The 15,375-nt window shown below is 40.3% G+C and overlaps 1 protein-coding gene across 7 annotated transcripts in view; it reads left to right on the forward strand.

The window, feature by feature from the left end:
- The window catches only part of LOC138738384 (syntaxin-binding protein 5-like), a 267,977-nt gene that overhangs the window by 107,845 nt on the left and 144,757 nt on the right, over positions 1-15,375 (forward strand). For all 7 annotated transcript variants that reach the window (XM_069888457.1, XM_069888459.1, XM_069888460.1 and 4 more), the window contains one exon: positions 10,189-10,252. In XM_069888457.1, the coding sequence (XP_069744558.1) occupies positions 10,189-10,252 (64 nt within the window). The remainder of the gene's footprint in view (positions 1-10,188; positions 10,253-15,375) is intronic.

Genomic DNA, 15,375 nt, shown 5'->3' on the forward strand with positions numbered 1-15,375 from the left:
TCACACTACAGGAAAGATGTGATTGTACTTGAGAGAATACATATTAAAATGTTGCTGCTTGGATTAAAACACAGCAATGGGGAAAGATTGAAGGTGTTGAGGACATTTTCATTGAAATGCAGGAGACTAAGGTGCTGCTTTATTGAGGTGTATAAAATTGAGGGTCAAGATAGAATAAAAAAACAGACCAGCTTTTCCTTTGCAGAGAAAAAACACATGGGTGCAGATATAAAGTAAGTGGGAAAACAATTAGAGGGGAGATGAGGAAAACATGGTTCATCTAGGGAGTACTGTGAATCTTGAACTCATTGCTTGAAGGAAGGTAGAGGTAGATTTTAAAAATGGATTTTTCCTTGAAGAGCTGTGAACTGTACAGCTACAAACTAAATGCTGGAAAGTAAGGTTTAGCTGAGTAGTTTTTTTTTAACTGGCATGGTGAGGGGGGATCAAATTGTGGCCTCTTGCATGGTTACTTTGTATATGCTTCTTCCCAGTGCCAAAAACCTAGTCCCTTCTTCTGATTCATCTATGATATTTTCAGCTCAGAAGTGGAGATGGTTCCTAATGTCTGCATGTTGTTCATTTCCACTTGCAAACAATGCATGTCTGTGTCCAGCGCAATTTGGATAAGTGTAAGGTTTGAATGATTGAGTGACAGATTGTATTCTTGTCACGAATTCCTCAACAACAACCATCTCTAAGCAAATCTCCAACCACCTTTCTCATTTAATTACATTACCATTGTTATATCCCCCGCATCAATATTCATAGGGTTGGAATATTACATTTTTCTTTAACCCTGACAGGTCAAGTACATAAATGTTCATATCTGCATGAATTGTCCAGAGGTTGAGTAAACCCTGAACTTGATTCAACTCCTGACTCTCCAAAGTCTTTCCACTATTACCAAGAGCAAGTCAGAAATATGATGTAGTCCACCTGGATGAATCCAGCTGCAACAATATCTGAGAAGTTCAACATCACCTGGCAACCACAACTTTTCATTGCATTGTATCTTTAACATAGCAAGACATGTGGGCACTTTTCAAAATCGTAACTGAACAAAACAAATAAGCTAATTTGGTAAAGTTAAGCCAGATAATCAAAAATATTGGTCAAAGAAGGAGCTTTCAAAAGTAGTCAAAATAGTAGAAAGGCAGCGGGGAATTTATGAGCTCTGGGTCTTGGCTCCTTGTAGAGCAAATAAATTAACAAATGATCAGCAAGCCCATTGCAAAGTTATCCTGTGATGAAGGAGATTAAAGAGAAGGTTGGAATTTAAAACTGGATGGTTTTGAAAGCAAGAATGGGAACCAATTACGTACAGTAGCTACATAAGGACTATGGTAATGTGGGGGCTAATCATGACTTGTATAATTGGAAATGCATTCTGATTCCTCTTGTTTCTGTAAAAAGATTTTATTTTAAAAGAGAAACAATTAGTTAATAGCACTGAAGAATTCTAGGCAGGGCGGACTTCCTTTTGAAGTACACAATTTGTGAAAAATGTCCTTTAACAATCTTAATGTACCTAATTTACTTCTCCCATGTTTGCTGTTTCACTCTCTCTCCAAAGCATTTAACTTGAACGCTATAAGTCAGATTTCAGATTTATTGTCAAAGTACATACTGAGCATCACATACAAACCTGAGATTCCTTTTCCTGCCGACACAGCAGAATTACCACTAATTGGTCGTGTAAAAATTAAACTGTACACAGCATAAACATGTAAACAAATAAAAGAATTGTAAGCAGATAATGAATGTAAACAAACTGGCTGTGCAATACAGAGAGAACAAAAGAAAATCCATAAAGTGCACAAGTAAGAGTCCTTAACTGAGTCCCTGATTGAGTTTGTTGTTGTGGAATCTGATGGTGGAGGGTAGCAGCTGTTCCTGAACCTGGTGGTGCGAGTCTTGTGACAGCTCTACCTCTTTCCTGATGGTTGCACCGAGGAGAGAGCATGTGCTGGGTGGTGTAGGTTGTTGCCATTGGAGGGCAACCGCAATCATCCTAAGGGCATAAAAAATAAGAGCAGGAGTCGGCCATCGAGCCTGGTCCACCATTCAATAAAATCATGGTTGATCTGATCATTGACTCGACACCTACCTGCCTTTTCCCCATATCCCTTAATTCATCAGTGTTGTACTCAATAGTGGGGAGGGTTTTGCCTGTGATGTCCTGGGCTGTGTACATTTAATAATCTGAAATATTTTCTGATTATTGGGTTCCATGACCTGAAAAATGATTTGATTGTGTAGCTATACTGTACATTTAAAGAATTGCCTTCAGGAGCCTACCCATGTAATCTTGTGTACACATTGGTTTTCATAATATATTTCCATCTATTCCACTGGGTACTATTTTGTCACTATCTCAGTGGTTTTGGGTGATTTTGAAAGATGATCAGTTATTGCAAGCAGCACTAATTTTTGTCAACAAGTTCCAACAGAAAGTTCAACTATCCAGATGTTGCCCATGATTAACATGTAAATAGAAAAGCATTTAGTTGGAATATTGAAATAGACTTAAGGCCAATAAATCTAGTATTTTTCCTAGACTGTTCCTTCAATCCCTCCTTCTATGTCCATCTATCATATCTAGTGTTTCTGATTACATTGTTTCTGCCTCAAGCCACTAAATTTTGAAGTGAATTCCACCGGGAAATTAAGTCAGGAAACTTTGTTTGAACAAGAGTATGCTGTTATGCACTTTCCGGTCAGGAAGGAAGAGCAAAAGGCCTAAACGGAAATAATAGAAAGAAATACAATACCAGAATAGTAGGAAATAAAAGCAGAAAATGCTTAAATAGTGAGCAGGTCAGGCAGCATTTATGGAGGCAGAAACACAGCCAATTCTTCAACTGATTAACTTTGAATCATAAAAAGAGTTGAGGGTCCAGAATATCAGTCAAACCATGCATGCAAATGCACAGAAGGATGTCAGAAGAAGGTTGGAAACAATCATAAAAGCGTTGCTAAAGGAAAGGCCAAAGTTTAAGTTTGAGAGCTCCTAATGGTGCAGTTATTTTTAAAGAATGGAGAACCAGCATGGGACATCAACAAAAAATGTCCCAGTTTGGAGTGTGCTAGAGTGAGAAGGCAAATAGCAGCTTAGTGAATAACAGAGTATGAATATATAATTTGTGGAGGCTATGCACTACAAATAAAAAGATCTAGTGGACGAAGTGGCAGATAATTCAGGGATTCAGGTCAAGTATGTAATTCAATTTTAAAGGTGCATTTCATTATTCTAATGGAAGAGTAATCACCAATGGAAGAAGGATTGTTAATCCTAGCTTTTCCCCAAAGTTGACATCATTCTTATTACAAGAGGTAAAAGATAAGAGATGATAGGAAATTTGAATAATGCTTTTCGGATGTTAAATACTGTACATATGATCAGGGCTGATGAGACAGCTGACCTATGCAACAGCTGTTAGGAAGTAAGAAGCACAAAACAGAGATGCAGTGGAAAGATCTGTCAAATTGTTTCAACCAATTTAGTGGAAAACACAAATCAAAAATGATTTAGCACTAAGGGAGCTGAATCCATAGCAGTAATTGGTTGAAGCTAATGAGGTGCAGTGAGAAATTTTCAACCAAGAGCAAGGCTAAAGATGTATCTAATATTAAATTACTGTCAGATGTAAAAGAAGAAATAAATAAAGTTTTGGAGACTGTTAACAAAATGAAGATAAAACTGGACAAATTAGAAGGTTCAATAAAAAAAATGCAAAAAGATCTATAACATGTAGAAGACAGAATGACTATAGTAGATGATACTACCACTGTTTTAACTATGGAGAATAAGAAGTTACAGCAAAAGGTGGATATACTGGAAAATTTGAGTAGGAGAAACATCAAGATACTAAGTCTTAAAGAATGTGTAGAAAAACAAGACCTAAGTGGCTTTTTTTCAGAATGAATTCTTGAATTGTTGGGAGCTGAGCATTTTGAGCATACTATAGAGATTGAAAGAGCACTTAGACCAAAACTGCTTCGAACACAAAATCCATGATCTGTGTTAATTAAATTTCTTCAAACCCAATGTAAGAAGAATTTATCTTTGGTGGCAGAAAAGGCAAGATTGACAGAAAATCCACTTGAGTATGAAGGGGCCGAAGTTTTATTTTATGCTTCTAGTGAGTTGAAAAATCTTATCAGGAAAGGTAATACTAAGAAATTCATACCTGTAATGTACCTTTTATTATAACCAGGCACTATTAAAGAGGGAGTTCATAAATCTAGACAGAAATGGGAGGAAGATCTAAATATTACAATTAATGAGAAAAGGTGGTCAGATCTTTGTCGAGATTATATGACAGATACCATAAATGTATGGTATCAATGAGTTCAATAGAATTATGTGCATCAATTATATTTAATGCCACAAAAATTGAATAAAATGAAATCAGATTTATCAGATAAATGTTTTAGTATGAAGAGAGGATTTTTTTAAAACTTTACTTGGTTATGTTCTAAAGTAAGGTCTTTTTGGGTGGATTTATGAATTTTTTTAGAACAAATTATTGGTACTGTATTTCATCAAAATCCAGACTTATTTTTATTAGAAAATATAGAGGGACAAGACTTAAGTTAAAATTACCATTCTATCAAGTGAAATTTATTAAAACAACATTAGCGGTGGCAAGAAAGTGTATTGCTGAGACCTGGAAATTGGATTGACGTTTAGGTATGGAGAGATGGAATGCAGAAATTTAAAGTTGTATTCCTTTGGAGAAAATTACATATAATTTAAGAAATAAATATTCTGCCATTTTATAAATTTGGAGCCAATATACGCAAAGTTTAGAGGTAAATATGTAAAATGTACTTCCGGCCTCAAGACCTGTGTTAATCTTATCCCACAAAATGGTTGTACAAAAACTATAGGATCCCAGTGTGTGAACCGACCCTTCGTGGAATCCAGGAAACTATTTTTCTTTCTTTTCTACTTTTTATATAACTATATATCATAGCTATGTTTTCATTTTGTACAATTTCTGAGTGGGATGGGGGTACAAGGAGGGAGGGGATGGGAAGGTAAGGGTGGGGTAAAACCAGCATGTAATCACTGTAATTTTTAATTTAATCAATATTTGTCTATCTGAAAGTTTTTTAATTACACATATGGAAACATTTAAAATAAAATATGTTTTAAAATGAACAGCAATATATTTCTGAGTCAGAATAGAGAGTGATCTGGTTGTGGGGGGTGGGGGGGTGTGGTGGTTGGGTGCAAGGGTTGATGCTCTCAGGTACTTACTGTCTCTATTTGTTGCAAGTTGTAGATTTGAGATGTACTGTCGAAGAGCATGAGATGAATAACCAATGTGTTTAATGCATGGTCTTCCTCATAACCATAGTTCATTGGTGAAGGATCTCAATGATAGATAGGGCTGCTTTGGTTTTGGTGATGCTAGACCAGTGCCTTTGGAATTAGATTTAACTTGGTAAATGAAAAGTATTCCATCGTAAAAAGGCTTTGACTGCCATCAATGTAGAGTTTGGATTTTCTTAATTTCTTCTTGATGCTATGGTTCCATCCTATATGCAAAACTGTGTGGGTGGATTCATTAAATGCCCATTGTAAATTTCCCATGGTATCGTGTGGATGGTGGAATTAATAGAAATGTTGGGGACTAGGTCATGGAGAAAATTAGTGGTAGGATGTATTACCCTGTGAATCAGCATAGACTCAATAGCTGAATGGCCACCTCTTATGTCATCAGGAAACTGATGTTTGAGGATTGAATTACCTACCACAGAATATCCAGCCTATGCCCTGGTCTTGTATCCACTGGATCTACTGTCGTTGGATCCAGTTAAGTTTCTAGTTGGTGTTGACTTCCAGAATGCTAATGGCGTCGAACATCCTGGTTAAATAGGTTAATTCCTGACACTTTTGTGGCCAAATGTTCTTTGCCATTCATCATCTCTGCTCAGGTTTTGTTGTAAATATGCATGCATTTTTTGGAAGAGATGCACATGAAATTGACCATTGTTGTCATTGGCAAACATCCTCACTCTGAGCTGCTCAGAGGCTGAGCTGTTAAAACAGGTGCAGGTAATAGAGCATTGGTTTGTCTCTGAAATGACCCCTAGAATGATTTCTTGGGGCCAAGATGATTGGTCCCAATCAACCTCTTTCTGCGAGGTAACAACTACAGCCAATGGGAGTTTTTCTTAATGTTTGCATTGAATTCAAATTTGTCAAGGCCCTTTGATGCCATTTGTGATCTAAGTGCCAACTTGTTGTTTCAAGCAATTTTTCCACCTCAGAAATTCAGTTCTTGTTTGGTCAATTTAAACTTTTATTCCACAGATGCTGCTTAATCACTGAGTTCTTCCAGCGTTCTGTTTTGTTTAGGAACACATTAAAGCTTTACGTAGTTAGTGAAGGACCAACTGTCCACTTTCTCCATCAGTCACCTCTTGACCCATCAATGGAAGAGCATACTGTTTCCATTTTGGCCATGTGAGCCAAGACTGAACCCAGTGCAACTTGCCCTCGATTCTGGGAAACTGTCTTGGGTTGAAGACTGCTCAGGAAATCTTTCAAGTTGACAAGTAGGTGGCAGTATTGTCTTCTTCTTTGGCTTGGCTTCGCGGACGAAGATTTATGGAGGGGGTAAAAGTCCACGTCAGCTGCAGGCTCGTTTGTGGCTGATCCCTGATGAAACATCCTTTTAAGCACTAGTACAAGTAAGTGGTTGGCAACCGTTGTTCCACTCACATACCACCTCAAGGAATCCCTAGTAACCACAGAGCACCTATGACATAGGATGCCACAAGTCCTTGGTGATTAGTAAGGGATTACTTAAGGTGGTATGTGAATGGAATAATAAAGGTTGAGAACCACTGTGTAATAGTGAGTTAAACAGGAAAGTCTGCAGACCCTGAGACTGCAGTTTAATACACAAGAATGCTAGAGAACCTCAGTAGGTCATGCAGTGTCCATAGGAAGCAAAAAGTGTATAATTTTTGTTTTGGGCCTGAGCCTTTTGTCAGTGCCCTTACCTGGACGAAGGGCTCAGGCCCCAAATGGTCGTATATCTTTGCTTCCTATGGATGCTATGTGACTTGCTGAGTTTCTCCAGCTCTTTTGTGTAGGCACTAGTGACTTGCCTTTATTCCATTTTCTTTATGTTTAACAATTAAATAATTTTGATTTCACAGGAAAATATACATGCCCCTTTATGGCAAAAATTCTGGACTTCCATTGCTGTGTCTATGGAAAAATGCTTCTAAGTAACTAGGCTTTAATTTTAAGATAGTGTTGCTTTGTTTTAAATTTCTTTGACAAAAGTTTGGTCCAAATCCAAAATTCTGTTTCTTTCTTTGGATGAGAGAAATGCTATTTTGCTTTAAAATTTTGTATAATGTGATTTAAATCAGCAAAATGTCATATTATTGAGGCCTTTTATGCAGGTAACATGCAACTTTTGTCTTGTACATTTTTGATGTTTTGAGCCTTCCAATTGGTAATATCCTCAGTAACAATTATTCCTGTGATTGGTGGCCCTGTTTCCTCCTGTGGCCAAGATCATTCACCTGACTTTGACCTCTGGCTCCTGGTTAACTGTTACCATCTTCTGTTGTACCACCTCTTGCTCTGCTGGAGAGAGAAGAAATGTGATGGCATTTTGTGGTATTTGATAGCTGAAATAAGAGCATTGTGTAGTATTTGTGAACCAAAATGTGGATTTAGGGCTTGAATCAGTGCAGAAAGATTATGTCTGGGCTGAATGTCACAATAGGTATGCAGTAATAGATAAAAGTTTAGATGGGTAAATGAGATGAGTGATATTGGTGAGATATGTCATTTGAAGATAAATTCATTGACCTTGAAGCCAATGAACTTCCTTCAAGCAGCTCCTGGCATTGACTGCTATAGTCACCTCTTCCCCCTTCCTCATGAGAGTTTGTCTGAAAGGTCTTCTAACTATTTAGCAGACAGCCTAAAGGTACCCTCCAGTCCCTATTAGATTTAATCCTGCACTATAATTACCCTGGCATTTTCAGATTCTATCCAAATTAGCCTTACGTTTATGCCCAAAATATTTAGGGCCAGTTAAGTTTCTAGTTAGTGTTGACCTCCAGAATGCTCATGACAAAAGACTTGATGATGTTACGAGCCCAAAGGACCCCAAAACCCAACAGCAATAGACATTCACCAAGACAAGTAGTTTTTAAAACAAAAGTTATTTTTAATCATCTTTAAACATGAAAATAGAATCAAACTTTAACTAATCTCTATACTTAACTAACCCAAATTAACCCCCTTCTAATTCTAAGTGCATGTGTATGTAATATGTGTGTAAATTTAAGAAAAGTTCTTTGGTTCACAATTCAATCTCACTTCTCCTTCTTCCAAGTTCTCTGGGTGCAGGCAATTCTTATACTGTGCACAGAATTTAACATGTATAAAGTTCACCAGGCTTTGGTGCTTGAAAGGTAAATGTTTACTGCTCAGGAAGGTTCTTGTAGGGTTTGCAGAGAGAGATTCCAGGATTTCCACAACTGAGATACCACCATTAGTCACCTCAAGGTCTCGCTGATGAAACTTGCCCCATCAGGGTTTTCCAGATAGTATCCTCTTTCTTCAGGCTACCACCACAGAATTCCGTTCTGTTTCCTTTATTCCAAGAGAAACATCAGACCGATAGCACTTCCAGCCGTCCACTGCTCTGGAGCTTTTCATCAGTTTCAACCAGCTCTTCCTGGCTTGTTTCAGCCGTGACTGTTCAGTCTCTTTTCAGTGTCACCCACACTAGCTGGGAGAGCTTGTTAACTTGTCTCTCTCTCTCTCTCTCTCCAACTGAGACTCCAGAAAACCCATGTGACTCTCTCACTTGCAAAACCCCCACCTTCTTCAGCAAACAACAGGAGTTCTTCTCCTTGGTCAAGATGTTGTCTTAGATAAAACAAAACCCAGGAATGACCTTTCTGTGAGCACACTGTAAGTACTTTTTAACAGCCAGTTTGTGTCCTACAACAATGGTCTTACATTTCATGACATCATTTCAATTAGCACCTACTTGTGAAATGTGCATCACATTCTCCAGAGATCCTGAAATGTTATTGAATATGAATCCTTCAGTCTTTCAAATAAGATCTGTTTTAAAGTGTGTGTATGTATGTAACCCACTAATCTTACAAATTCCTCCCAATATTTCTCCATTACTGTGATGATAATGCTGTTGAATTTCCTGGTTAGTTGGGCCACTTCCAGACACCTGGCCAGATGTTCTTTGCCATTCATCATCTATTCTATCCATTGAGTCTTTCCGAATGCTTTCTAAATCTGAATTAGATTCCACCTTGTATCTTCCTAATTTATTGGGAGTACAAGCTTTGTTTAACCTTTCAGCTCCTTTGTTACTCTGCCTGGCCTGCATTGTGCCCCCTCCCTCAACACTCATACTCCACACTACTCTGTCCCTTGCCAATAAGGCTCTATTGTGATATTAAAAAATGAGTTAATTGCTCCAATTAGAATTCAATGTAAATATAAATCTCCAAATTTTAACAAATAATTATAATGATATCCTACATGTTAAATTAACATAACTCTTCATAGGTGTAAACTCAGTGAGATAAATGCTTTTCAATGATTAGAAATTATTTTGTGCTTTGGACTGCACAAGAAGCTATGAAATGGAATGAAAGCATGATGCTACCTTACCGACCCTTTTATTTTGACCCTTAATTTGGGAGCCTCCTTCTGAAGGCAGATGTATTGTTAACACTTGCAATAGTTGTTGGTTAAATGCTGTCAGAGTGGAAGAAACAATAGAGCTGACTTAATTTCCCTTTTTTTCAGATGCTATATCTCAGCAGGCGGCAAAACTGTCTAGGAGAGCTGTTGATCTTTGTCAGCGTCCAACCTTGCATTTAGTGTTCTGCCTTGTAGCTATTTCTTGTTCTGCTTTTGTTCAAAGATTTTTTTCTTATTGATTCAGTTGCGATGAAATGGTGAAAAGAGATTTGTCATGCTATTGTTGTCGGTCTCAGGATTTCAACACCATTTCTGGTTGTTTCAGCAGTTTGTTGAGGGGGTTGCAAGTCAACCCCTAAATTGTAATCTTGCAAAAACATTCTTGTATGTGTGTAAATTTTTTTTTTCATCAGATCTTATTTTTTCAATAGTTTTTTGTCATGGAAAATTATATTTTTTTGCAGGTCTACAAAAACTCACCCTGGCCCTGTTGTTCATTTAAGTGACAGCCCAAGGGACGAGGGGAAAGTAAGTAAGAAAGAAAAATAGCATTATTGATTTTTGAAATGTTATTTTTTCTGCCCAAGATCAAAATAATTATTTGGACTCTTAAATCTCATCTAAAACAACCAAATGCGACCATGTGCAGTCAGATGGGCTCAGCTAGATCAGCATCATGGAGGGTCCTGACAGGGTGGGACCAAAGGGCTTGTTCACATGCTGTGCTCTTCTATGTCTTCTGCTGTAATGTTTCATGTTTTGCAGCTGTCAGTAAAATATGGCCACAAAAGATCTGGTGAAACTATGGCATGGACTTCTACTTTCTTGATATCAGGTACCATGATCTGGAATTTTAACACCCAGCAGCTGTGATGCTACTGAACTAACAGCGCTGCAAATTAATTGAATAATTTTACAAAATAGCAAACTAAGGAGGGAGCTGCTCTAATTTTTTAATTGACATTATAGACTGCAAGGGGGAGATTGGATCATTTTTAATGGATTAAGAATTAAACTTAATTATAAAAAATTCAAAATATTATTTTAAACATAGCACAGTAATCATTCTGAAGGAATGCTACTGATACCCACCAAATTAAGTGGGTTTAATAGGATTGTTCAGTTATAATGATAGAATATCATCAAATATTCATTGAATTCTTCATTTAATGAGGGACACAATTTACAGTGAGAATGAAGGATTGAAGTCCATGTCAATTCACTAATTTACATTGATTGGCACAGGAAGTTCTACGGAAGAGTAGAAATATTTGAATCAACTTTTGAATTAACAGAAATGAAACTGCCTTTTAATTTGGTGATGTGTTTTTTTAAATTTGTGAATTTTCCATCCATTGGGAATGGGGAGGTGACTGGGATGAAATGGGTTCTCTAACATGTTGGCTGCTTTCAAGAGGCAACAGCAAAATAGAGATGGGGAGTTTCTTGCAGTCTTCGGCAGAGCCATTCACACACCAAGCTGAGGTACATCTGTAAAAATTGATAAGAGAATTGAGGATTTGTCAAATTTTCTTGGGCTTCTGAGGAAGTAGAGGTATTCTTATATTTCTCAGCCAGAGCATCAACTCCACCTCACCACCATGCAGCCAGGTGTGTGCTTCCTGAAGTTAAAGGAGAGGTTGTTCTGAAACCATGCCACTAGATTCTCTCTCTTCTTTCTGTACTCCATTTCCTCATTGTTTGAGATCCAGTCTACTGTGGTGATGTCATCTGTGAACTTCTAAGTGCAGTCAGAGCAGTATTGGGGCACAAAGACATGAGTATCTAAGAAATATGGTATGGGTTCAAGTATGCAATGGGGCACATGGTGTTGAGGATTATTGTGGAAGAAGTGTTTTTTTGCCATTCCTCACTGATTGTAGAGTCAGTGATACAATTGCAGAAGAGGATGCCAAGTCACAGGAAATAATATATTGAAAGTTTATCAGTATGAAACCTGACCTTGTGTAGCTTGAATAAAAGCTCTCATGACCAGAGGGAGAAGATACACTTTTATTAGCTTATAACTGAGGGTAGGGTGTTACAGTGGTCTTCAGAGGGGCTCAAAGTTTAGGTGGGAAACAAGGGTTATATATGGGTAGATGGGGGTGGAGCCAGTCATCAGTATAACACACCACCAGTGAATCTCAATTCTGCAGAATTTAGGGTCTGTGCTTGAAGTCAGAGAACATTGATTCAGAAAAAAAAAATCAAAAAATATAATTATTTACAAATTTAAGCAGTCTGGAGATCCTGGTGAAGCGCCAAAGCATGGGAGGGCCTTGGCTTCCTTGGGTCTCCTGGTTCCCTTGTGGGGGAGGAGTGGAGGGGGATGCACTTTCCTCCTGAACCGGATTCCCTGAGGCCCTGGCTGGGGGTGGTGGGAATGAGTTCCATGGCTCACAGGGCCCTTGAGGCAACAGACCCTCCCTGCCATCCGGGTACTCCACATATGTGGAATTGGCATAGAGCAGTTTCACCCTTTCCACCAGGTCGGTCTTGCTTCTCCTCATGTGGTTCCTGAGAAGGACTGGACCAGGAGTGGTGAGCCAGGTCGGGAATGTGGTTCCCGATGGTGACCTTCTTTCAGAATTGAATAGGAGCTCGAAAGGAGTAGTGTTGGTTGCAGGTCATAGTAGCGACTGGATGGAATGGAGCACTATAAGAAGGACTTCCTGCTAGCATGAGCCTGGAAGGCCTCTTGACTTCAGGGCCAGATTGATAGCCTTCCAGACTGTGGTGTTTTCCTTTTCAACCTGCCTGTACTCCCAGGGGTTGTAGCTCATAGTCCTGTTGGATGCGATGCCCCTCGCCAGCAGGTACTGACATAGCTCGACATTCAAAAAGGATGAGCCCCGGTTGCCATGAATGTAGCCGGGATACCCGAACAGGGCAAAAATGGAATCTAGGGCCTTTATGACTGACAAAGTGAACGTGTCTGGACACAAAATGGCGAACAGGAAGTGGAAGAACTCATCAGTGATAGAGAGGAAGAGAGTGTTCCTGTTCGTGGAGGGGAGAGGTCACTTAACATTGACACTGAGCTGTTCGAAGGGCCTGGATGACTTGATCAGGTGCACCTTTGCAGGGCTGTAGAAGTGCGGCTTGCACTCTGCTCCGACCTGGCAAGACTTGGTCATTTCCCTGACATCTTCCATGGTGCAGGGTAGATGGCATGCCTTGACAAAATGAGCCATGTGGTAACCCCTGGATGGCAGAGCTCATTATGCAGACACCACAGTTGGCCGGTGTGTGCAGAAGCACAGCTTCCTCTGGATAAGGCATCTGGAGAGTTATTAAGGGCTCCTGGCTGATAGACAATGTCATAATTGTAGGTGGAGAACTCTATCCTCCACCTAGCAATTTTGAAATTTTTGATTTTCCACTCTTGACATTGTTCAACATGAATGCAACAGAGCACTGGTCAGTAAGGAGCGTAAATTTCCTACCAGCCAGGTAGTGTCTCCAGTGCCTCATGGCTTCTACAATGGCTTGAGCCTCCTTTTCCACAGAGAAGTTCTTGAGCTCATGGCCTTACAATGTCTGAGAAAAGAATGCAACTGGCCTGCCCACCTGATTGAGGGTAGGCCAGGGCTGTGTTCGAGGTGTCGGTTTCCACTTGGAAAGGTAGCTTGTCATCCACCGTGTGCGTGGTGGCTTTCATAATGTGATTCCAGAGGGAGGTAAAAGCCGTTTGGGCTTCAGCCGAGAGGGCAAACTTATCAGTAAATTGAGGGATCCACTGGGCGTAATATGAGAAAAACCCCAGGCATCTCCTCAAAGACTTTGTGGTCCTGGGAACGGGGAGCTCTAACAGGGGTGTATCCTATTGGGATCGGGGCCAATTATATTATTCTCCATCACTTAACTGAGGAAAGCCAGTTTAGTCCTGAACACACACTTGCTAGAGTTATAAGTGAGGTTCAGGGCTTTCGCTGCGTGGTCTTCCAAGGTGTGGCCATAGATGGTGACGTTATTGAGGTAGGGGAAGGTAGCCTTCAACCCATACTCATCCACCATTCTGTCCATCTGCCTCTGGAAGATGGAAACACCATTAGTAATACCGAAAGGGACCTTCTGGAATTGATAGAGACGACCATTAACCTCAAATGCTGTAAATGGACGGTCCTCAGAATGGATTGACAGCTGCTGATGAGCATCTTTCAGATTGAATAGACCCAATACTGTGCGATATCATTTACCATGTCCAAAATTCGAAGGAGTGGGTATGTGTCCAGGAGCTTGTACCGATTAATGGTTTGGCTATAGTCAATTACTAGTCTGGACTTGTTTTCCCCTTTTACCACTACCGTTTGTGCTCTCCACAGGCTGGTGCTAGATTTGATGATACCTTCATCGAGCAGACATTTTATCTCACACTGTAGCAATAGGTTTGCAGTCTGAGGACAGATTCGGGAACAGACGTGGAGGGGGGTGGGGTGTCGATATTCAGTGTGGAGAGGCAACAAGTGGGTTCTGATTTCTGAACCGTTATGTGGAGAGGAAGGTGCCAGTATACTTTAAGGTCACGCTTTTAAGGTGACACAAGAAGTTGAGACCCAACAACACCAGAGCACACAATTCATCACATACATATAGACATATCTTACAAAATTACATACTACAAATATAATATACAATGTTGTTGAATATACATAGAGGTGACAGATGCAAGGAATATGTGATAAGGAAGAATGCATCCTTAGGTTGTATTCCTCCACAGTCCGAGAGTCAATGAATCTTTCAGTAGAGCATGTGTTAATTAGGCATTTAGTGGAATGTCCGTTTACCTTAACAGTCACTATGGAGTTGCCGAGCTGGTGAGGTCTGTCCTGATCTTGGACCATCGAGACTAGGACCCCAGAGACTCCATACTCCTCACTTGAGTGGCTCCCACCCTCATGGGTTACCTGTGGGTAAGATGGCGTCGACCTTGTGGCACGGCAAGATGGCCGCCCTCCTTCCTCCTCTGATAATGATGGCACTGAGTTTGAATTTGAGTCAAGGCAAGATGGCTGCCAAACCTTTTTGCGCAGTTTCCTCACATCCTCCGACGGCATGTAGCGCAGCAAGTGGGTTTGGGTGAATTCAGGGCAGATGGCTTGGGCTTCCCCTTGTGCGGCAAACCCTCACCTGATGTCCTTCCGTGCCACAGCTGAAACACACTGAGTCTTTAGCCAGGCAACGCGATCGGGGATATTGGGGATGCTGGCTCTTGCCACAGAAAAAGCACTCCCTAGCGCGGGAGCACTCAGTAACATGGGAAGGCGGAAGCCTTTAGGTCTGGGGTAGTGGAAGCAGCCGGTCCTTGGAAGGGGTCACCTGGGTGAGCGAGCTCACTAGCTTCAAGGTTTTCATTCTCGAGCTTGGCCTGTTCCAACGATTTGGCCAGTTCAACGTAACTAGCCAGGTCCTTCTTACCCAACTCGAGCAGTTGCTGCCTCATGTACCTTGAGCGACCCCGTGACTAGAGTGTCCCGGATCTGTTCTTCTTCATGAATGCGCCCCATAGCCACCTTGTACCTGCACTTCTTGGCAAGCATCCATAGATCCAACAGGTAGTCATCGATGGTCTCTCCTGGCCATTGGCGACATAGAGCGAGACGGTGCCTCGCTAGGACCTCGTTTTGTGACTTCAGGTACCTACCCTT

Source organism: Narcine bancroftii, chromosome 7 (assembly GCF_036971445.1).
Source record: "Narcine bancroftii isolate sNarBan1 chromosome 7, sNarBan1.hap1, whole genome shotgun sequence".
NCBI lineage: Eukaryota > Metazoa > Chordata > Chondrichthyes > Torpediniformes > Narcinidae > Narcine > Narcine bancroftii.